The sequence below is a fragment of the Acomys minous genome (assembly GCF_964271855.1).
Source record: "Acomys minous genome assembly, chromosome: 16".
Classification (NCBI taxonomy): domain Eukaryota; kingdom Metazoa; phylum Chordata; class Mammalia; order Rodentia; family Muridae; genus Acomys; species Acomys minous.
Window position 1 is genome coordinate 39,393,774 of NC_140498.1, and position 21,385 is coordinate 39,415,158.

A 21,385-nucleotide genomic window follows, 5' to 3' on the forward strand; every position below is an offset into this window, starting at 1 on the left:
CATACTCCTGCCCTCTTGGGATACCTGTCTTTCAGATTGTTTTGGAGGCAAACAGTCTGCACCTGGGGGATAGGGTGGTGGTCTTGGGCATGCTCAATTTGGAAGTCATGTCTGTCTCTGCTAGGGATAGCAGAGGAGGATCGGGCCAGGACTGAGCATAGACAAGGAGGCTCCGACATTCAGGGACATTTAGCTGTAATGTGGGTGGTCGGGGTCCAGCAGCTTGACTGTTCCCATGCAGAGCCTTACTAGGAGTCACTCGATCCTTTCTTTTTGAAGGAAGGAGATCTTCCGGGCTCCTGGGCTGTCTTCCACCCCAGGCTGGGCCAGCAGCCAGCCTCTCACATCCGGCCCCCTCTCTCCCTCCCTCCACATTCAGTAGAGAGCCAACATCTGTCTGTATCTGCCCGCCCCTCTCCTTCAACCCCAGAACACCCTCTATTTCCCGCCTAATTATTGTCGCTGTGTGTGTGTGTGCGGGTGTGTGTCTGGAAGGACGTCCTCCGCCCGCCGGTTGCTTCTGGGTTTTTAGTAGGCTTTCAGGAAAGGAAGTCTTGGTCAGCAGAATTTGTTCTTCCAGTCCTGGCTTTAACCCGGGGCTGCGGGCCAGGAGCAGTATGGCCTTAGGGGAGGGGCATCCAGAACTGAGATGCCATACAGTTGCCTGTAGAGTGGACTCCGAAGCTGGCCGATCTAAGTCTAGCCCATAGCAACCCGAAACCATCACCCGGAACCCACAGGAGGGGCCACGCCCAGCTGGGCGGAGACGAATGAGTGACGGACTGGCCGCACAGACCTTTTTCACTTCCGGCGTTTGATCTTGGCCTCTACCTAGGCTTCTGCCGGGGCCGCTGGGGCTAGGGTAGGCTCCAGGCGGACGGAGCTCAGGCCGGCGGCTGCGGTGAGGGCAGCCGCCTGCAGCTGGGAGCCTTGGGCAGTACAACCCTGAACTGTGTGTCTTTCAACCATGGATCACGATGAGCCAGCCGAGGCGTTGACTGAGCTGCGCGGAAAGCGGGTGGGATTGCTGGAGTTACTGCAAACGGCGGCAGGTTCGGGGTTGGCCGCCTACACTGTGTGGGCGCTGTTTCTGCAGCCGGGCTTCCGCCGGGTGCCTCTGAGGCTGCAGGTGCGGCGTGGGGCCTTGAAAGGAGCGGGGACCAAAACTGGTGCGAGACGTGGATCAGTGGGCGGAATCAAAGCTACTGTAGGAAACGTCAAGATGGGCGGGTTCAATTATGGTGCGGGACCTACCTAACTTGGGGACCCGAGGTACGCAGAGTTGGGACCAATATGTTTCAGGGCTTGGGCCTGTTGTCATCATCAAGGCTATATGAATGAAACTGGAATTGAATTATTGAGGGGCGATACGGGGCGTATGACTGGAAAGTTGGCGGGGCTGCACCGTGTATGACAGGTGTCAGTTTAAGGAAGGAAAACTAGGCGCGCACCGGCCCCCAATCTGGTGCGCTTATGTCTGGTGCGACTCTAGGCTCAGCCCACCAAATTCCTTATTCAGGTGCCCTACGTTGGCGCGAGTGCCCGGCAGGTTGAGCACGTGCTGTCGCTGTTGCGTGGCCGCCCTGGAAAAATGGTGGATCTAGGCTCTGGTGATGGCAGGATCGTAAGGCCTGTGTCTGTATATTCGTTGTCCCTCCCACGGTGGCCCCCTTCCCTACATCCAGGTCCCACACTCTTGGCTCCCATAGGTGCTGGCGGCCCACCAGTGTGGTCTCCGTCCAGCTGTGGGTTATGAGCTGAACCCATGGCTTGTGGGACTCGCACGGCTGCATGCCTGGAGGGCCGGTTGTTCTGGGAGTGTCTGCTACCATCGAAAAGATCTCTGGAAGGTACCCTACCAAACCCCATTTATTTTCTTTACTTCTGTCTGTCTGTGTCTGTCTGTCTGTCTGTCTGTCTTTGCATGAGGTCTCTAGTCCAGGTTTATTTCAAACTTGCTATGTGGCCTGGGGTTACAGGGATGCACCGTAAGACCTAATTTATGCAGAACTGGAGACCAAACCCAGGAATTTGTGTATGCTAGGCAAGCACTGTACTGACTGAGTCACACTTACCGCTCCTGATACCTTTATCTCTCAAGTTTCATGCTCTGAGTGGCCACCATGCTGATACCTGTGTGGGCTGGAGGCTAGAACTCAGTGACCCCATGCCCTCCAGCCTTTATCCTTGTTTCCCACAGGTGAGCCTCAGGGACTGTCACAACGTGTCCGTGTTCTTGGCCCCTAGTGTGGTAGGTCTTGGGTCTGCTGTCCTGCTGGGAAGTCAGGGCCACAGTCTTGGCTGCTCTCAGGCCTGGACTGGTTTCTGGGTGCCCCCCCCCCTCCCTGGGATGGGCCAGCTTTTTCTCACCTGCTCCCTGTGCCTTCCCCCCTCCTCTTCTTCCCTACAGCTCCCTCTGCTGGAAGACAAGCTGCAAGCCGAGCTACCTGCAGGGGCCCGTGTGGTGTCTGGCCGGTTCCCCCTTCCCACCTGGCAACCTGTAGCTGTAGTAGGCGAGGGCGTGGACAGAGTCTGGGCCTATGATGTCCATGGTACTGGACCAGCGGTGTCTTCTTGTGGGGTACCCATCAAAGCCATCCCAGAGTCCAGTTCTACCTCCATCCCTAGGGCCTCTGTTTGACAGGCTTGCTGACTGGGTACAATAAAGACTCTGTGGGTTCAGTCCCGGTTCTTGTTTGTTCCAGGCATCACTTCGTGCGGTGGGGTGGGGCGGGGCGGGGTGGGGAGGGAGGGGTAGGGTGAGGTGTGCAGAGGGTTCCATGCTGACTGTGAAGAGATTTGACTTAAGGCTTTCCTCTGGGAGACTAGCTAGTTAGTGACTCCGGGTCCTTGGGCGCCGGGGCCTAGTGGAAGGCATTCCTTCTACTCCTCGGGGATCTCCTGGATTCACTAACTTTCTCAGTCTCAGGATTTCCTGCTTGTACCTAATTGGGATGATTAGACAAATCATTTGCCTGGCCATGGGTTTGTTTCCTTCCACCTAGATTACGGCCCTGGGGTCACACCCAGCCTACCTGCCCAAGTGCTGGTCCACATACTCCTGTAGCTCAGAAAGCTGCTGCTCTGCCATGGTGGCCCGGACCATCAACTGTGCCCGTTCCTGTTCTAGCTCTGCCTGGTGGAGGCAGGAGCCATGAGCCATGAGCCAGGGCAGGGTATGGGGGGGGGGTCCCCATTACTCTTCACCTGAGTATCCTGGGAGAAGTCCTGTAGCTTCTTCTGGATTTGGGCCCAAGATGCAGTGTCCAGGACCCTGTGAGGGGCGGGTGGGACGGGTAGTCTCCAAGGCGGGCATAATACCTGCTGCTCAACATAGCACTGCCTGGGGGCCCTGGAGCATCTGTGCATGGAGAATTCTCTGACAAGCTCAGTGACCTCTGGTCTACAAGGTGTCTTTATGCCCAGTCTCTGGGAGGTGTTGCCTCAAGAGCCTGCCTGGTATACAGCAGGTATAGAGGCCCCAAACTACCTCTGACCAGGCCACCGGGCTGTCAGCTCCCACCAAATCCAAGTTTCACCTACCAGATGATGCCAAACAAAGCAGCCGTCCATTTTTTTTTCTATGACAACTAGTGTCCCTCATACAAACTGAGATAGCCCAGACAGGGATGGGAGGGAGAACCCTACCCAGCAGCAAGGGCTGTCAGGATAAATGAAGGCTGTGCAGCTTCTGGTTCTTTCTGCCTGACTCCTAGCCCTCCCCTACACCAACAGGAAGGCACTCACAGTGACTGTGGCCTGCCTTCCTTGGAAGCTTCACCTGGTCCCTTCTCTGGGTACAGTAATAGTGTCCTGTGTCGGCCATACTGTGAAAGGACAAGGTGGGTTCCCTTGGGTGACTGAAGAAGCCAACTGCTCAAAGGTTCTGAGCTTGGGATGAGGCCAGGGGTAAGTCCTGGGGCTCTGGGCTTCAAGGCAGTTTTGGGCAGCAGGGAGGGGGCCCCTGGGCCCTAGTATTACCTCATCTTCCCTTGGGTGGCTGAGTTCAGTGGCCCAGGGCATGGGTGATGGCTTCAGGTTGATGGCTGTTGTAAAAGTAGCCCTGGGAGTACCATGGGCCCTGTTGGAGTCTGTTTGTGCCTGGTGCTGCTCCTGCAGCATACTAAACCACAGTGCAGGGCGCATGGGCCCATCCCACCCCCAGGTGCCTGGGTAAGAGTGGAGCCCACCTGCAGGTGGTTAGCAGCAACTCCTGCTTCTGGCTCAGCTCTGCCAGGCGCTTGCGGTAGGCCCGGGCAGCTTGGGCCAGTTGATGCTCTCGGCTTCGGTGTGCAGCCCGAATGTCCTGCAGGGTGGCCTCCAGGAACATTCGAAGGTCCTCCTGACCGGTGCTACTGGCAGTCTCCTGGAGGGGGTTGGGTAGGACAGAGCTAGGGTTGGGGCTGGATTTGGACCAGGTCAGGCAGCCAAGCCGGAGGAACTGTACCTGAGTTGGGCAAGGTGGGACATTGTCAGGCCCAGCCTTATCTCCTATACCAGCTGGCTGTGCAGGAAGCGTAAAGTTTGCCCGAAACTATTGGGCCGGTACACCCCGGGCAGACTTACGCTCCTCAAGTCGCAGAGGCTGCTTCCGACCCCTCCAGAACCTAAGTGCTCACCACTGTCTCTCTGGCACAGCGCTGCAGCCTGACAGCATACTCCTCAGTGAGCTTCTTGAGCTGCAGCTGCAGCTGAGCATTTTCGGCTTCGGCCTGCCGGAGCTGACCCTGGCAGGTGGACAGCACCTGGGAGTGTGCACAAGGGGCTCTTGCTCTGTTCGTAGGACTCCTACCTGGCGGGTGTTGAGGCTCACGGGGTGGGTAAACCCTCACCATGGCTTGGGCTGCCAGTTGCTGACCAGCTGCCCTGGCTTCCTCTCGGGCCCCCTGCAACTGCCGGCCTAGGGCTGCCCTGTGAACACAGTCCAGGCTCAGCTAGGCCAGGGTGAGGTACTCCCCCGTCCCCTAAAGAGGGCGCTCTCTGCCCACTGGACGCTGCCGGTTCTAGGCGAGGTGAAAACGCACACTTGAGTCTCCAGTGCCTGCTGCCTGACTCTGTGATGCTCCAGTACCCATTTCAATTCCTCCTGTCGCTTCGGCTGGCCTCCTGGTGGCTATAGAGTGAAAAAGACAGGCACCGAGCTGAAATGCTCACCCCGGGAGGGCGGATCCCTGCGGTAGGTGACTGTGCACGCTCATTGCTCATGATGCCCAGGCTCAAGGAGCCTGCCTTGTTTGGGCGGCACCTTCACAGACAGAAGGGAAGAGGGATGGGGAGGGTGCCCAGCCCAGCTCTTTAAGTGCTCGCGGTAACCTGGAGTCAGTGGTAGGTGACAGTCAGGCTGGGGCTTCTCCACTGACCTCTTGTGGTGGCACCTGGTGATGCCCTGGACTGGCCCCTGGCTGGACCCTGTGTCCCTGGCAGGTACCGTCTCCGTGCAGCTCCAGCTCTAGCACCCGACTTTCCAATCGAAGAACCTGTGGACGTGAGGGGTGAGCAGGGCTGTCTGCTGGACCGCCTGGAGCACGTAGCTAGTCACCTGGTACATTCAGACGCATTTACACAGGGGCCAGGTAGAGGCCCACAGACACCTGAACCCCTTAAAGGTGCTTATCCTGGGTGTATACCCTGTTCCTGAATGTGCTCAGGCCTGCACACATGGCTGGCTTGGCTACTCACTTCCCTCTTCAGCTCAAAGACTTCAGCCTCATGCTGTTCGCGCAGGTGATGGGTTGCACGCTGAAGATCAACTAGCTCCTTAGAAATCTGTGGGTAACCAGGGTGAGAGATGCTGCCAGCGTCTTCACGGGCTCTCAGCTCCTACCAGAACCCCAGAGCCCCCCAGAGCCCCACAGCCACCTGCAGCCGCTGTTCCTCACTCAGCTCCAGATCTGCCTGATGCTCTGTCTCCAGGCTGGTGGCTCCCGCTGGGTGCCCAGACGCTCTTGGCAGCCAGTCCTCCGCTCCTGGAACAACCTGGGAAGGCACCGCCACCCCACACCTAGTTGGGTCTCAGGCCCAGGCTGGGGTCCCTACTCTCCTAGAGGCATTCGAGCCCTCCTACACCAGGTCAGCTGTTCCCTGAGCAGGAGCAGATAGACACAGGGTCCAGGACTTCCTCCCTTCTGGTCTAGGAAGGAAAGGAAGGACCCCAAGGCAACATCAGGGTCTAGAGTGGACTCACGTTCTCCACAACTCGAAGTGGGGCCACTGGCCTGGGGCCTGGGGCTGCCACATATTCCATATAGAAGAGGTATTGTGGGCCCTGATCTGTCTGCTGGCGGCCTGCGTCCCGGCTGCTGTTGTGAGTGTTGCCAGTGTTGCCAAGGCCTCTGTTGATCTTAGAGACTACCTATCTTGCTTAGCAGGAAGGGCAAGGCAGTTCAGTGTGTTAGGAAGAGAGGGATCCACCATGGCATCTGTTCCCTCCTAAGCCTCATATCACCTGGGAGATAGGCAGGCACTCTGTTTATTGTAGGCCAGCTGGATCCGGGAGTGCAATGACAACAGCAACCCTGTACCTGCGGGTGCCGGCACTATGTGTCTTTATATGGGCTGCCCTGCCCTCCTGTAGGGATTTGTAACTATTTCCCGAGATTCTCACCCTTCCTAATGCTGCGACCCTTTAATACAATTCTTCATGTTGTGGTAATCCCCAACCATAAAATTATTTCACTGCTATTTCACAACTGTAATGAGTCGTAATGTAAGTGTCTGTGTTTTCCAATAGTCTCAGGCAACCCCTCCTATCTTCTGAAGGGTCCCAGAGGTTGAGAACCCCTGCGTTAGACTCTTGGATATCATCGTATGTCAACTGAATTCACACCAGCAGGTGAACAAGTTGGACACACCTCACCACCTTCTGAGAGAAGGTAGGCATAATCTAAGGTAGTGGACCTTGGGAGCTACCTCAGCCTGGACACCAGAACTGGTAACTTTAGGTGCCCGTGACATACGCTGAGTTGGAGCATGCGCACTGCGCCACACTGAGTCCAACCCGGTTGCGGGTGTTCCCTTCCGCGCACGCGCAATTTCTGCTAGTATCCATCGGGTCTCCGCAGCACTCAGGACCGCAACGGAGGGGAGTGGGGGGGTGGCGGTGGGCAGCGTCCACGCTCTTTCCCGGATGCTAAACTGGCGGCGCATGTGCGAGTGAGGGGACCAGCAGCGAACGAGGTCAACACAGGTTTGAGGTCCCACTGTAGTTGAGAGAGGCGGGGCCTACGAAGGTCGGGGGCGGAGCTAGAAGGAAGCCGCAAAGCCGTGTAGCTTTGGGGCGGGGTGGTGAAGTTGGGAAAGGGGCGGAGTCTGAGGGTCCTAAGGGAAACTCTTGGACGGAGGTGCGCCTCTTCCTTTGCGCCCCCGGTGTGTGTGTGGGGGGGGGGGGGGGCTGGGATGCAGGGGGGACTGAACCGTCACAGCTCAGGAGAAGAGATTCACTAGCCTCGGATGCCTCTTTTGGAGGAAGGGAGGATTGGCAGAGGTCTGCGACCATGAAGGTCAAAGTCATCCCGGTACTTGAAGACAACTACATGTATCTGATCATCGAGGAGCACACGCGGGAAGCCGTGGCTGTGGACGTGGCCGTGCCCAAGAGGGTGAGGGCCGACAAAAGATGTCATCAAGGGACTCCCGGAGCAGACCCGAACCCCTCATTTAAAAAAGTCATTTGCTGTATTATCTTTATGCTCCCCTGAAGTTGTGGCTACTTTTGATGTTCCTGGTGCCCCAGTAATTGTAATTGTCTGCCCGATGCCTCCCCTAACCCTTGCTGCCTGGGTCCTGGGCCTGTCTGTGGAACTAAGCACCTGAATCTAGTACCCCAGTGTAGGATGAGTGGCGCACCTGGGCATCTGCGGCACTAACTCCATCCTTTCCAGCTGCTGGAGATTGCAAGCCGTGAGCAGGTGTCTCTGACCACGGTACTGACCACTCATCATCACTGGTAAGTAAAAGAGGGTGTGTGCTGACGCCTCTAGCAGACTCCTCCCCTAGTACCCCGACTCGACCAGGCTCCCACACTTCCTCAGGGACCATACACGTGGAAATGCGGAGCTGGCACACCTACGGCCAGGACTGGCGGTCATGGGAGCAGATGAGCGCATCTGTGCACTAACCCGCAGGCTGCAACATGGGGAGGAGCTTCAGGTGAGCATGCACCCAGAAGGGGTGGGGAGGGTCCTGGTCTAGGCCCGCCCACTGGCCCTCACAGATCCAATGCCTCACCACCGTCGCAGTTTGGGGCCATCCACGTGCGATGCCTCTTGACGCCGGGCCACACCTCTGGCCACATGAGCTACTTCCTGTGGGAGGACGAATGCCCGGACCCACCAGCCCTCTTCTCTGGTACCTTGCAGCCTGGACCTATCCACCTACCCAATTCCACTGTGCCCTCCCTACCCCCTTTCTGACCCTCTTTCCTCCCTAGGGGATGCTCTGTCAGTGGCAGGGTGTGGCTGGCACCTGGAGGACACTCCCCAGCAGATGTATCAGAGCTTGGCTAAGATCCTGGGTACCCTTCCACCCCAGACGGTGAGAGAGCCTTGGCAGAAGTGTGGGGTCCACGTGCTTGGTGCTGTATTTCCTCCTGGCATAACCTATGCTTTTTACCTGTCCTGCTTAGGTAAAGGTGGCATGGATGGGGGGGGGGAAGGGGGGAGGGTTGGTGCTAGGTTAAGGAGATGAGTGTCTGCCCCTTCTTTGGCCTGGGGCAATGTGTTCACTGAGCTCCCTTTCCTTGCAGAAAGTGTTTTGTGGCCATGAGCATACACTGAGCAATCTTGAGTTTGCACAGAAAGTGGAGCCCTCCAACAACCATGTGCAAGCTAAGCTGTCCTGGGCCCAGGTGCATCCACTTCTGGCTCTGTAAAAGGGGTGGGGGCAGGATTAGTCTTCCTGAAGTTTGGGGGAGGGGTCTAGAAAGGGAGTCACTGGGGAGTCAGGATGAGGCTTCTGCTGGCTGCAGCTGGCTGGGCCTGGGTTTCCGCCCCGCTGCAGATCTTGTCAGCCACCTTAACGTCCTTGTGGCCGTTGGCTGTCAGAGGTCCAGGTGTGATCAGGGGTCCGCTCTTTGCAGAAGAGGGATGACGAGGATGTACCTACTGTGCCTTCGACGCTGGGCGAGGAGCTCTTGTACAACCCTTTCCTTAGGGTGACGTAAGTATGGCTGTGTCCTGGGCCTTCCTGTGGTGTGGCGACCTCAAGAGGCCGTGTGTTCTGCCAGCTGGAGCCTCCCCATGGAGCAGTCTCTGGCCTAGCCTGGCATCCTTGGGGCCTCCTTGGCAGTCATTTGGGTAGTTAGGAGGGTATTTAGGGACTGTTTATTGAGCTGAATGTCCCTGGCACCAGGGAAGGGCATTCTTTAAGGGCCCTCCTTCCATACACTGCCCTGCTGGGCCCCACCCCCATGGGCAGCTGGCCAGCCCCACAATTCCCCAGCTTGCTCTTCTCTGCAGAGAGGATTCGGTTCGTGAGTTCACAGGCCAGGTGGCCCCAGCCCAGGTCCTGGAGGTGCTATGCAGGGAGCGAGCACGCTTCCAGCTTGCTCTGGAGCCCCCACAGCCCCAGGTTCGGGCACTCCTGGCCTTGCAATGGGGCCTTCTGAGTACACCGCAGGAAAAGTGAACCGTGGGGGGAGCCCGCCTGCCCCCACACCCAATCTCCTGACATCAGGCTGACTGGAACCCAGAACCTTCCTCTGAGGCTCTGCCACCCTGCTTTGAAGAACCAGCAAGTGGTGCCTTCCTGTTGTCTACGCTCATGGGGTCATACAAGGGTGAATAAATAAAACTTTGAAAGGCCCAGTGTGGTACCACAGACACACAGCAGATACTTCTGGGGGTGCAGACCTGTTTATTAGCGGTGAGACCCAGCTATGGGGTTCTCACAGCCATAGAGGCACAGCACTGACCTCCCAGGCCCTAAGAAACAGCCAGTTTTGGGAGGATCAGATGCCTCACTAGGTTCAGGCTCGATACCTGCCCTATACATTGTAGCTTGAGGGCTTAGTCAGATATGAAACTCTTCATACTTAGGCTGCTACAGTCAGAGGCCAGGGCAGGGAGGATGCGCATGGCCCTGGGCCAGTGGAAGAGATTCTGGAACCTCACTGATCCTCCTTGGCTACGTCTGATCCTGCCTGCACTCTTGCCTTCCAGATCTCAGTGTGGAGTCTGGAGGTGTACAGGTTGCTGTCAACATTACTGACCAGTGTGGCACGCAGGCCATGTACTGCCAAGACCCCGTGTGCAGCTAGTACTCCACTTTAGCACAGGATCCAACACACCCTTGCAGCTCTCCTTGAATTATGAGGGTCTCTGGTGTGCTCTCTGTGGGCTTTGCTGCTGATAACCATATGGTCTTCCTGGGTGTCTTGGTGTTGGCCCCCAGGGCTCTCACAGACTCTCCAGCCTCTTACCACCTGATGCTGAGGCCTGAGTTGGTCTTCTCCACGGCATGGTATTGCGTGTGCAACAGGCGGCTAGCCTTCTCTGAGTCCTCGCCGTGCAGCCAGTGCTGGTACAGCTCCTGGACCCCAGGCGCATCCTCGGGCACCTCGTTCCTCACCGTGCTGTACAGTCTTTCCACTTGCTGGAGGAGCTCCCTGCCTTCTGTATCTGGAGCCTTGAGCTGGCCCCCTCCATTCAAGCAGCCTGGGTGGGAAATCAGGGTCAGCCCTCCGACTCCCTGGGTCTGGAGAGGGACATGCCCCCCTCCTGCACAACCCCTTCCACCACCCACTGGTGACAGGCTGTTGGACTGTCCCAGCAAGCAGAGCCTACCGTGCTACATTAGGAGGGACTACCTGAAGGGCAGGCCATGACTTCCACGTAATGGTAGGGACAGCGGCCTCGCTTCAACTTCTGCACGAGGTTCTGGATGTTGCGGAAGCCATAGGCCACAGCAAATCGCAACAGCACCTGGCCTTCCCTCTCCAGCGTCACTTCCTGGAAGTCCTTGTTCCTGAAGGTATAGGAGCAGGCTTGTGAAAATGCACACTGCCACGAAAACCTGTCCCTGCCCAGATATATAAGCCTGGGGTCCAGTGCACTACCAGCTGGCTCTGTCCTTTTCTGCCTGCAGGCAGGGGAGGGATGACGGAGGAGCGGGTACAGCTTGCATCCATGGGCCCAGCCCAACCTTGAGCTCCTTAGTTGTTTTCCCAAAGGGTAACAACGAAGGCCAGCAAGGTGTAAAGCCGCAGTGCAGGCCCCTGCCAGCCCCTGCCTCTGTTGGTTCACACTTCATGGTCATAAGAGGAGACCCATGTGTGCCAAGGGCGCCAGGGATCCTCCCCCAAATTCACTGCAGTGCCTGCCCTGCCCACCTCATGGGTTGGTAGGTGACGTCAGCCACATGGATTCCAAAGAGCTCTCGGGCCGCATGCCGGAACACATGCTCCAGGTAGCCTCCTGAGCCGCCACCCCGATGGCTGGTGGGCTCCTCAGCAGATACACTACTGGTTCTAGGAGAGGGGTGGGTCAGTGCAGGAGGCTCACAATACAGCTGAGGTCTCTTGTAGTCTGACATTAAGGACTTTTCTTATGGCAGCCCTGGGAAACTCAGGTGGCTTCTAGAGCAGGCTCTGCTCTGACACTGTAAACTCAGCCACTCTTGGGCCCCAAGCCAGGCTGTGGGGAGGTCTGGAGTTGGCCAGAAGGCAGCCTGGGTAGAAAGGAGGGGACAGGACATTGCCCCACCCCACAGGCAGCATCTGATCCCAAAGAAAGGTTCTCAGCCCCCACCACCACCAACTCACAAGCCATCCAGGGGTACCAGCTCCAGCTCCGGGAGCGAGACGCCTTCTTCCTCCAGCAGCCTCAAGACTTCGCCTGTGGAGGAACCACAGCAGGCCCTAGTTGGTCTTCAAGTGCTGAGCTGTCTGTGTCCCCAGAGGGACACTTCAGCGTGTGGTGGGATAGTGACTCCAGCCAGCTCCTGCAGACCCGTGGGAAGGCATTCCTGCCTGGAGCATTGTAAAAGGAGCCAGGGCCACTCTGCCAGTGCAGGGGCAGGCTGTTCAGCCTCCCGGACAGTTTCTTTTCCTAACTCGAGTGGGAGACAGGCTACTCCACTTAGAAGTGGGGTGAAGATATGAGCCACAAGGACTAGACTTGAGAGCTTGCCTGCCCTCAAGACTCAGTTTTGAAAGCCAGGCATGGTGGCATGTGCCTTTAATTCCAGCACTAGGGAGGCAGAAGGAGGCAGATCACTGTGAGTTCGAGGCCAGCCTGCTCTACAGAGTGAGTCCAAGGCTACACAGAGAAACCCTGTCTCGAAAAACAAAAACAAAAACAAAAACAAAGGGAAAGAAGAAAAAGGACTCATTTTTTATATAATACTGGGGCTTCATTGGCCACAGGACCCTAGGAGGCACTGAGGGAAAAGCCCCTGCTGTCTCCCAGGCTGCAGTGCTTGGCTTCAAGGGAGCTTTGTAGATAGCAGAGGGTAGAGTTATGCATGGTAACTGCACCTGTTGTAAGGACACAGTCCACGTCACGGGTCTGGTACTCCTGGTTGAAGAAGTCGGGTCTGGACGCTTCTAGCTTTTTGTCATAGCAGGGCATCACTGTCACATGGTAGATCCTGTCAGGAGTCAGAAGCTACAGAGAGAGTATATAGAAAGCTTCAGTCCTACCCGAGACAAGCTCAGAAGTGGCCTCACTGTGAAATGTGAGGCAGAGGCAGCAGAGGGACTGGAAGCAGGCAAGCCTTGAGCAGTTGCTATGTCCACTGGCCACATATCACCAGCTGCAGCAGAGAAGAGAGGCTCTCACTGCCTTGGAAAGAAAGGACAGGTCACCATGGAGACAATGCAGACTTGAGAGAAGTGCAGCTGTGCATGTGCAGAGGGAATGCACAGGGTTGATGCCAGTGCCCGTGGTTTCAGTACTACGGAGGCTAGCTCCCTCCATAATGGGGTGACTTCGGGCTGGGACCAGTAGATTACTGGAAATGACCTCAAGTGAGATCTGATTTGTTTACCCAGCAGCCTGTGGGGTGTGCTTCTAGCCCTTGGTCTCCTGCTCCTTAAACCTCTAGGTGTGAGAAATGCCTTTCTTTCAGACATGGCCCTTTGTGTTGACAAAAGACAGCCCAGGCTGGGCGGTGGTGGCGCACGCTGTTAATCTCAGCACTCAGGAGGCAGAGGCAGGTGGATCTCTGTGAGTTTGAGGCTAGCCTGGTCTACAAAGCGAGTCCAGGACAGCCAAGGGTACACAGAGAAACCCTGTCTTGGGTGGGGGGGGGGGGAAGACTGTTGGGGCTGGTCTGATGTATTTTGATGCTAATTACTGTTTGTTGTGTGTGACTGACCTTTTGCTTAATAAAAAACCATCTCACCTGGGCAGGGCAAAGGAGACAGATGGGACTAAGAGAGAGAGGAATTTTGGGAAGAAGAAAGATCGCTACCAGGAGAAAGGAGAGACCTAAAGTGAAGAAAGGAAGGCTGCCATGGGTTAGCTGGAGAAGCCGGCGGCGTGGATAGAGAACCCAGATGAAGAACACCAGCAAGTATTTGGGATTATGGATGGAAGGTAGCTTGATAGAAGCGATTGGAAGCAGATGGCATGGGATTGAGGCAGGGATCCCATGCCTGCCCCACTATGGGGGGTAGTTTAGAGGATTGATATCTGCCCTGCCCCAGGTTAACTAAGGCTATTTTAAAATATAACAAATGTCTGTGTCTTAATTGATTGCTAGCAGGGCCTACAGATAATACAGATAAATTTTAAAAACAATAAAAGACAGCCCAGGTAGTAGCAGGCTAGCTGGGCAAGACTGATACTGAGGCCAGGTTTATTACGCCGGCAGCTACCACTAAGTTTCAGCACCCCAATGCCCCCTGAGGGTACCACGATCACAGGCAAGGGATCAGTGGCCACCCATCTCTCACTCCTGTGTCACAGCTGACCACTCCTCACTATGTTGCCTGGGGATGCCCAGTCCCATTACCTGCTGCTGTGCAAAGAAGTCCTTGACCAGGGAGCCCATAACCTGCTGTGGGGACCGGGCTGTGCTGATGTAGGGGAGGATGAAGTTGCCATGTGTCTTCTCAGCATAGCAGATCCAGCCTGAACCAAAGCCAAAGGGAACACATAGGTTTGGGGTGTGCCTAGGGCAGGCCTGGGGGTGGCTCACCAACAGCTGTTCTCCTCTTGGCAGGGACATGACATTCTGGGGGTGGACTGATTCATACAAAAAAATTACTGTGCCATTAAAACACTCATCCTGCCATCGCTGACTGTCACAGGAAGGCTGGTTGGTACCTAGGTGATCACCAATGGCAACTGGTGACGACAGGTGATGGCTTGGGCCCTACGCACCTCCTAGGTACTGACACTTCTACCCTTCTCTGAAGGGCACCCCCTACCTGTCATCTCCCCGCCCCCACTCATTTTCCATGTCAAGCTGTCAGGGTGTCATGAAGTCCTAACTTCTATTAAATAGCCATGCGGCCCCGGACACACCTGGGCAGGCAGAAGCTAGCATGGGCAAGGCCTCTTTGGAGTTGGCTTGCCCTCGGAATCGCTGCACAAACTCTTTCTGGCTCTCCAAAAGGCTGAAGTTCCTCGCGAAGGCAGTATCGAAGACAAAGTGCACCCCTGGAAGGCAACGGAAGGGGAGCGTGTGCCTTAGCCATAACCACAGCAGAAGCTGGCATCTGAACACCTCTGAGTGGGGCAGCACTGTGGGCCTCAGGCCACGAGCTGGGCTCCACCCCAATGGGACCTTAGCATGTCATCTCCATGGAGTCTGAAACACTAGCTGGATCCAGTAAGATGGTCCTTGCTGTCAATCCTGATGACCTGAGTTTGCTGCCTGAAGGAGAGAACTAAGTCCTGAAAATGGTCCTGTGACCTACGCGCCCGCACAAGCCCAAAATAAATTCATGTGAAAAGCAAATAGTAACCTATGTTGGGGGCAGCTGCACATATCTGTAATCCAATAACTAGGGAGGCTAGAGCAGGAGGATCACATGTTTGAGGCCAGGGTGACAAGGAAAGCCAGGGTGACAAAGTGAGACCCTGTCTCAGAAAAACAAAACAAACAAAAGCCCAAAGGTGGTGTGTGCATGCAATTCCAGCACTTGCTAGGTGAAGGCAGGAGGATCAGTTCAAAGCCAATCTGAGCTAAGACCTACTTTCAAAAAACCCAAAACACTAATAAGAAACCCCAAAAGAGGGCTGGAGAGATGGCTCGGCGGTTAAGAGGACTCTCTGTTCTTCCAGAAGTCATGAGTTCAATTCCCAGAAACCACATGGTGGTCCATAACCATCTATAATGAGATCTGATTACTTCTTGTGGTGTGCATAAAAACAGAGCACTCATATACATAAAATAAATAAATAAATCTAAAAGAAAGAAAGAAAGAAAGAATGCCCAAAAGAACCTAGTAACTAGCCAGGCGTGGTGGCCCACGCCTTTAATCCACTCAGGAGGCAGAGGCAGGCAGATCACTGTGAGTCCAGGTCTACAAAGAGAGTCCAGGACAGCCAAGGCTACACAGAGAATCCCTGTCCCAAAAAACGAAAGACAACAACAACCAAAAACAAAGAATCTAGTAACAGTAACACACCAGGGGACAGGTGACCAGTCAACTACAGTACAAAGAGTTCAGGTGGCTTCTCTCCTCAGGTCCTGAGCTCAGCCATCACTGTCAAACTGCAAGCTGAAGTCACGCCAGGGAGAGTGTCGCTACTGCTCAGCTCAGGGTGAGTGACATGTGCCTTGGGGGCGGGAGGAGTCCCCGCCCAAGTTCACCCAAGGTTCTGCGCCTACCTATTTTTTTGAAGAATGAAGTTAATTTCCTGGCAGTGGCTGAGGAATCCAGCTGAAACCTGGCAGCCAGGGATGCTCTGGACTGCGGTGAGATGGAAACAACCACCAGCCGCTGCTGACCGGGCGCTGCCACCTGTAAAGCGAGGGAGAAAAGTCTGGCTCTGCAGGCTTTGTACGGATTCTCAGAGGTCATTAGCTCCACCACAGTCTGCTACATGATATTCAGAGGCCAACCCCAAGCTCTAGGTGTGACACTTAGTGTTGGAGAACACTGACAGGACAGCCACAAAACCTAAAGCTGCAGGAGTGGCTGGAAGTCACTGAGTGATGGACCAGCTGAGTTTCCCCTGATGAAATATGCTATAAGCTGCCAAGGCTGATCCCCTCTGCTTACTTTATTAGCATCTAGAACCTTCTGAAGCTCCTCGTGACTCTGCTGCGTGATGAGTACCGTCTCTGCTGAAGTGACACAGCCACTGCACGCCAGGCAGTCATTCAGGGAGACTTTGGCTTTCTCCAGCTTCTGGGTTCTTCCATCCTGTAAGTGAGAAAAATCCGGGCAGGGCATTCACTCCAGGTAGACTTTTGACTTCCACTCACACCATCACAAACCAGCATGAGAGCCGATGGAGGGTTATATGCCATGTTCCTTTTACTTGTTTACTTTTCTTTTTTTCATGATAGTAGATATTGAATTCAGGGCCTTGCAAATGCCAAGCAAACACTCTGGGGCTGAGCAGTACCTTTAGCCCTGACACCCAGTTTTTAGAAATTAAGTCTGTGTTCAAATCAGGGCCTCCAGGACACCCCCATGGCATGCAAACATGACATCAGCTTGAGCCCCTCAACCTTGCTACAGATGCAGGAATGGTCTGACCCAGGGTCAAGTGAGTTACAGGCGTCCATGCTGACCAGGGGAGTAAGGCTAGAGGGTTTGAAGTTCTTTCAGCTGCTCTCTCAGCCTGTTCTTTGCACCAATGCCCCACCTGAATTTAATCTACACCGAGAGACCAAAGGCCACAGGCCCAGGCTGCAGGAGCACCACCACACAGACAAGGCCACTGTCCTTAAAGCACAGCCCCATCCATGGTGATGGGCACCTCCCTTGTTGAGGACTCCTTGTTGAGAATCATGGGCCTCCAGGTATAGTGGGGTATAGCCGGTGCCATGGAGTGTCACGAGGTCACTGTGGTGGACAAACAGCTGGCCTTTCCTGTCACGGCTTGATGCTGTTCTTCACAGGGAGGGATCTGCACAGTCATTCCCTGAACCTACCCAAGGTTCCTCCCCTACTCAGTGTTCCGTGGCTGCGCATCACTTCTCAGGGCAGTGGTGCGTGGGGTTTTGAAGGGATTCCTTATGAGTGCAGAGGGCAGCAGTCAGGGTTAATTTTAACAGGCACCAGGATCTCATCTTCAGGTTTAGAAAAAAGGAGAAACCTGAGGGGCCAAACCCAGGAAACCTTAGGCTCCTACAAGTAGGGGATAAGGGGAGGTGAGAAGGGCCCACCATTTCCCCCACGCATAGCAGGACCGACTGGCTGCTCAGCAGGAGCAGCCTTATGCACCCTCCCAGCTGCCCGTGGCCAGTGGATGTGACCATTGAGAGAGAACTAGTGAGATGTAGGGAGTTCCAGCGTGGCCACATCTGTGACCGGATGTAGCAGAAGAGGTGTGTTTCAGATCTGCACCCCAGGACCCCCTCCTCCGGCCACCGCCGGCCCCCATCAGGAATGTGGTGAAGCCCCTGGGTCCTTACTGGGTTCACTTGGAAGTAACTCCCATCATCTTCAATGTGGATCTTGGCTATGCCACTTCCGGACTTCTTATCCACCTTCACAGGCTTGATGCAATTCTACACCAGGAAGAGACCCCCCACCCCAAACCAGGCTCTATTAGGAGAAGGCATCTGTGGAGTATGCTGGGCCCAGGGATGGCTGGCTACTGCCCACAGAAGAGACAGGGTTTCTCTGTGTGGCCTCTGCTGTCCTGGACTCACTTTGTAGACCAGGCTGGCCTCGAACTCACACTGACCCTCCTGCCTCCCGAGTACTGGGGCTAAAGGCGTGCCCCACCACGCCCAGCAGCCCACCCTTTTCTGTACAAGGTGAGGATATCATCAAAGTCACTCACTCTCTAGGTCCAGATGACCAGGAAGACCAGTGCTAACTCTATATGCACCGTAATGTCTGCAGAAAGCCTGACCACCCTGTCCTTCCTAAGTGCAGACAGCAGCACTCCACCAGAGGATAGCTGGGCGTGGTGGCGCACGCCTCTAATCCCAGCACTCGGGAGACAGAGGCAGGCAGATCGCTGTGAGTTCGAGGCCACCCTGGCCTAGAAAGAGTCCAGGGCAGCCAAGGCTACACAGAGAAACTCTGTCTTGAAAAAACAAAAAACAAACAAGCAAAAAACAAAAACAAAAACAACCACCAGAGGGTAGTGTGTCAAGAGCCCAGGCCAGACAGGAATGCTCTCTTTGGAAACATCTGGCAGTCATCTCCAACCCGTCTACACAGATGAAACTTCCTGTGCCCCCCCCCCCCTTCTTGACATCTCCTGTTATTGCTTCCAGAACCTTGGTGGCCTTTTAGGAGATGGCCTTCCAGAAAATGGCCAGTCCCAGGCAAGATACCCCAGTTCATCCTGCCTGTGTGGCAGCTCAGTTCCTCTTCTACGGGTCATGGGGCCTGGCTACAGGACTACTAGCTCTGGGGGCAGAGGAATACCCTGACAAGACACCAGTTCCTGTTTGTAAGTGTGGCTGTCTGTGGTCCCTTCTATCTTCCTCAAAAGCAAGGTCAAGCACATTAGCTATGTTTGTGGCCCAAGTGGACTTCTCCCCTGTCCTTTCGACACGGTCCCTGTTTATTAGAGACGAACAAACTGGCTCTGAGAGAGGAGTGGAAGGGATGTCCCACAGGCGTGTGGAGGCTGCCCTGCCCCAACTCTGTCTCAGCATCACCGGCTGGGTGACTCTATTAGGAACAGTAGCTGTTCATAAAACAGATAACAACAGGTCCCCACTTAACACTACGACTGCATGTCACCCCTAAACATTCCCATGGCTCCTAGAAATCGCTTCTGGACATCCTGGGACCGAGTATCCGGGTTGCCCAGCCCTCCCTGGCCTCAGTTGTCTGTGTTAGCAAGTAGGGAACCAGACTGAGGCCCTGGGCCCTTGATTGGGTCTCTTTCTCAGGAAAAGACACTGGTGGGTGAGGTTCCCCGCGGCGTACGGCCAGGCACGGATCCGCCTCCTGCAAGACTTGCCCTTGGCCGGCCCACCTGAGACGGCCCGATGAAGTCATCCAGGTCGGTCAGCTGTAGTACCCCACTGAAGGGCGACGCCATGACAGCCTCACTGCCGCTGAGCGTCGCACGGGGGTGTCGCAAAATGACATCAAATGCTAAAGCTGTTCCGCCACTCTGCCGGAAAAAAAAGATGCAAATTACAGCGCATGCTCATTTCTCCTCGTGGGCACGCTTTGGAGAGAGTGCGCGCCCTCTGCTGGCGGCCTTGAGAGCTCAGGCCAGCGGACTCAAAAAGGACTAAGTTCCATATCAGCTTCCGGTTTCCATGCCTCCCTCGGGTGTGGTGTACAAGGGCAGTGTAGAAGAAGAATGAAATTCCAGAGTGTCTCCTGCTTCACGTCTGGGTGAGAACCCGGGTTTCACTCATCATCTTGACTTGGCAGTAGTCAAGCGAGGTCCCAGATGTAGTGCCTGCACCAGGAGATCCTGCTGACTATTGGCAACAGAACACCAACTTTGACTCACTGGAATGCCTTGGAATGGGCTTAGCAAAAATAAGACATAGACAAGTGCTGATGAGATGTTAAGACAGAAGAGTGTGGGAGAGCATTTCCAGAAGTGAGTTCTTGGGCAGGACCAGGGCCAAAGGACAGTTTCTGTTTGTCAGGAGGATTGTGGTTTTGGTTGACTTTTTTGTTTTGTTTTTCGAGACAGGGTTTCTCTGTGTAGCCTTGGCTGTCCTGGACTCACTTTGTAGACCAGGCTGGCCTCGAACTCACAGGGATCCACCAGCCTCTGCCTCCGGAGTGCTGGGGTTAAAGGCGTGCACTGCCACGCCCGGCTTGTCAGAAGGATTCTAATGCCAGAAGGAGAGTGATGCACAAATTCTGGGACATCTGACTCCCGCCCCTCCCCCACTAAACACAAGCCTATAGAACAAACACGGAAGTCGGGCGTGGTGGCGCACGCCTTTAATCCCAGCACTTCCGAGGCAGAGGCAGGCGGATTTCTCTGAGCTCTAGCCTAGCCTGGTCTACAAAATGAGTGCAGGACAGCCAGGGCTACCCAGAGAAACACTGTCTCAAGCAAAAACAAAAACAAAATGTGAGGATTATTCAAAGCCCACCAGCAGATATACAGCAGGACAGCCAGGGACAGCAGAAAGGGCACAGGTATGTGCCAGCTGGACGTGGTGGCCCACGTCTATAATCCCAGCACCTGGGAGGCAGAGGCAGGTGGATTGCTGTGAGTTTGAGGCCAGCCTGGTCTACAAGCGGGTCCAGGACAGCCAAGGCTACACAGAGAAACCCTGTCTCGAAAAACCAAAATAAATAAATAAAGGTGTGTGCCACCACGCCCACGCCCAACTTGTGATGTCATTTTTTAAAATAAATAGATTAGGGTTTCTCTGTGTAACCCTTGCTGTCCTGGAACTCGATTATGTAGACTAGGCTGGCTTTGAACTCACCAAGATCCCCCTGCCTCTGCCTCCAAAGTGCTAGGATTAAAGGTGTGTGCCACCAAGAGTGCCTTGTGATGTCATTAATGTCACCAAATTGTCTACTAGAGATGGTTACGATCAAGCTGAGGAGACAACAGATGATAAAGTGCTTGCTGTGTGAACATGAGGGACTGAGTTTACCTCTAGCACCAATGTGAAAGCTGGACACAGTAGCATGTGTCTGTAATCGAGCACTGAGACAGTAGAGACTAGGAGATTCCTGTGTCTGCCGGCCAGCCAGTAGGGAAAGGCACTGGTTACCAAGGCTGCTAACCCAAGTCCAACCTCCAGGATGCACATGGTGCAAACAGAGAACCAACTCCTGCAAACTACTCTCTGACCCCCACAGACACAACACAGCATGAATGCATTCATACACATATATGTACATACACAAATAAATGGAATTTTGCAAAAGAAAAAATATACTAAACCCATTAAAGCCTGCACTTTTGTTTTCCTCATTGAGTAGCTCAACCTGGCCTCAATTTTATTTTATTTTATTTATTTATTTATTTAATTATTTTGGTTTTTCAAGGCAGGGTCTCTCTGTGTAGCCTTGACTATCCTGGACTTGCTTTGTAGACCAGGCTGGCCTTGAACTCACAGTGATCCACCTGCCTCTGCCTCCTGAGTGCTGGGATTAAAGGCGTACATCACTACTGCCCGGCCCTGGCCTCAAATTCTTGATCCTTCTATTTAGCTTTTTGGATACTGAGATTACAGAAGAATGCTACCACACATAGTGACTCATACACTTTATCTATCTATCTATTTATTTATTTTGGTTTTTTGAGACAGGTTTTCTCTGGGTAGCCCTGGCTGGCCTGGAACTCTCTTTGTAGACCAG

General features: G+C 54.8%; 4 protein-coding genes across 12 annotated transcripts; 2 read left to right on the plus strand and 2 right to left on the minus strand.

Moving 5' to 3' along the window:
* Nucleotides 1–17: 17 nt before the first annotated feature.
* On the plus strand, nt 18–2,682 carry ANTKMT (adenine nucleotide translocase lysine methyltransferase). 3 transcript variants are annotated; one of them, XM_084763133.1, is made up of 5 exons: nt 134–1,129; nt 1,520–1,624; nt 1,710–1,850; nt 2,201–2,251; nt 2,411–2,682. In XM_084763133.1, the coding sequence occupies exons 1-5, from the start codon at nt 968–970 to the stop codon at nt 2,639–2,641; spliced, it is 690 nt and encodes a 229-aa protein (XP_084619259.1). In that variant the 5' UTR covers nt 134–967; the 3' UTR covers nt 2,642–2,682. The 3 variants fall into 3 exon arrangements, with proteins under 3 accessions (XP_084619260.1, XP_084619259.1, XP_084619261.1); XM_084763134.1 differs by lacking the exon at nt 2,201–2,251 and having other exon boundaries at nt 18–1,129; XM_084763135.1 differs by lacking the exon at nt 1,520–1,624.
* Nucleotides 2,683–2,690: 8 nt separating this feature from the next.
* On the minus strand, nt 2,691–6,314 carry CCDC78 (coiled-coil domain containing 78). Of its 6 annotated transcripts, XM_084763128.1 has the most exons (13): nt 6,185–6,314; nt 5,860–5,976; nt 5,680–5,766; nt 5,361–5,477; nt 5,025–5,113; nt 4,833–4,911; nt 4,620–4,745; nt 4,191–4,366; nt 3,982–4,063; nt 3,748–3,827; nt 3,208–3,274; nt 3,036–3,136; nt 2,691–2,945 (listed from the first exon to the last, which is right to left on the minus strand). In XM_084763128.1, the coding sequence occupies exons 1-13, from the start codon at nt 6,242–6,244 to the stop codon at nt 2,834–2,836; spliced, it is 1,293 nt and encodes a 430-aa protein (XP_084619254.1). In that variant the 5' UTR covers nt 6,245–6,314; the 3' UTR covers nt 2,691–2,833. The 6 variants fall into 6 exon arrangements, 4 of the variants coding, with proteins under 4 accessions (XP_084619254.1, XP_084619253.1, XP_084619255.1 ...); XM_084763127.1 differs by having other exon boundaries at nt 4,620–4,911; XR_014775680.1 differs by having other exon boundaries at nt 2,708–2,945; nt 3,036–3,126; nt 4,620–4,911.
* Nucleotides 6,315–6,764: 450 nt separating this feature from the next.
* HAGHL (hydroxyacylglutathione hydrolase like) lies at nt 6,765–9,827 on the plus strand. The gene is made up of 9 exons (XM_084763131.1): nt 6,765–6,872; nt 7,469–7,598; nt 7,881–7,945; nt 8,031–8,148; nt 8,238–8,346; nt 8,429–8,532; nt 8,744–8,845; nt 9,077–9,156; nt 9,456–9,827. The coding sequence occupies exons 1-9, from the start codon at nt 6,808–6,810 to the stop codon at nt 9,622–9,624; spliced, it is 942 nt and encodes a 313-aa protein (XP_084619257.1). The 5' UTR covers nt 6,765–6,807; the 3' UTR covers nt 9,625–9,827.
* A 5-nt stretch (nt 9,828–9,832) lies between these two features.
* CIAO3 (cytosolic iron-sulfur assembly component 3) lies at nt 9,833–19,221 on the minus strand. Of its 2 annotated transcripts, XM_084763125.1 has the most exons (11): nt 19,068–19,221; nt 17,539–17,634; nt 16,175–16,318; nt 15,781–15,913; nt 14,469–14,603; nt 13,954–14,072; nt 12,473–12,602; nt 11,759–11,831; nt 11,327–11,464; nt 10,805–10,962; nt 9,833–10,652 (listed from the first exon to the last, which is right to left on the minus strand). In XM_084763125.1, the coding sequence occupies exons 1-11, from the start codon at nt 19,131–19,133 to the stop codon at nt 10,414–10,416; spliced, it is 1,431 nt and encodes a 476-aa protein (XP_084619251.1). In that variant the 5' UTR covers nt 19,134–19,221; the 3' UTR covers nt 9,833–10,413. The 2 variants fall into 2 exon arrangements, with proteins under 2 accessions (XP_084619251.1, XP_084619252.1); XM_084763126.1 differs by lacking the exon at nt 11,327–11,464.
* Between the last annotated feature and the right edge of the window lie 2,164 nt (nt 19,222–21,385).

What these genes read in the sequence shown, in the direction of transcription:
- ANTKMT (XM_084763133.1), top strand. Translation starts at nt 968, where the DNA reads ATGGATCACGATGAGCCAGCCGAGGCGTTGACTGAGCTGCGCGGAAAG. An exon ending in ATCGAAAAGATCTCTGGAAG is followed by an intron (nt 1,851 to 2,200) that starts GTACCCTACCAA and finishes TGTTTCCCACAG; the next exon opens with GTGAGCCTCAGGGACTGTCA. An exon ending in TGTTCTTGGCCCCTAGTGTG is followed by an intron (nt 2,252 to 2,410) that starts GTAGGTCTTGGG and finishes TCTTCCCTACAG; the next exon opens with CTCCCTCTGCTGGAAGACAA.
- CCDC78 (XM_084763127.1), bottom strand. Translation starts at nt 6,244, where the DNA reads ATGGAATATGTGGCAGCCCCAGGCCCCAGGCCAGTGGCCCCACTTCGA. An exon ending in TCTTTGAGCTGAAGAGGGAA is followed by an intron (nt 5,478 to 5,679) that starts GTGAGTAGCCAA and finishes TCACGTCCACAG; the next exon opens with GTTCTTCGATTGGAAAGTCG. An exon ending in ACTTCTCCCAGGATACTCAG is followed by an intron (nt 3,137 to 3,207) that starts GTGAAGAGTAAT and finishes TGCCTCCACCAG; the next exon opens with GCAGAGCTAGAACAGGAACG.
- HAGHL (XM_084763131.1), top strand. Translation starts at nt 6,808, where the DNA reads ATGTCAACTGAATTCACACCAGCAGGTGAACAAGTTGGACACACCTCA. An exon ending in CCCACCAGCCCTCTTCTCTG is followed by an intron (nt 8,347 to 8,428) that starts GTACCTTGCAGC and finishes TTTCCTCCCTAG; the next exon opens with GGGATGCTCTGTCAGTGGCA. An exon ending in CTAAGCTGTCCTGGGCCCAG is followed by an intron (nt 8,846 to 9,076) that starts GTGCATCCACTT and finishes CGCTCTTTGCAG; the next exon opens with AAGAGGGATGACGAGGATGT.
- CIAO3 (XM_084763125.1), bottom strand. Translation starts at nt 19,133, where the DNA reads ATGGCGTCGCCCTTCAGTGGGGTACTACAGCTGACCGACCTGGATGAC. An exon ending in GGACTGTGTCCTTACAACAG is followed by an intron (nt 11,832 to 12,472) that starts GTGCAGTTACCA and finishes GTTCCTCCACAG; the next exon opens with GCGAAGTCTTGAGGCTGCTG. An exon ending in GTCACCTACCAACCCATGAG is followed by an intron (nt 10,963 to 11,326) that starts GTGGGCAGGGCA and finishes CTATACCTTCAG; the next exon opens with GAACAAGGACTTCCAGGAAG.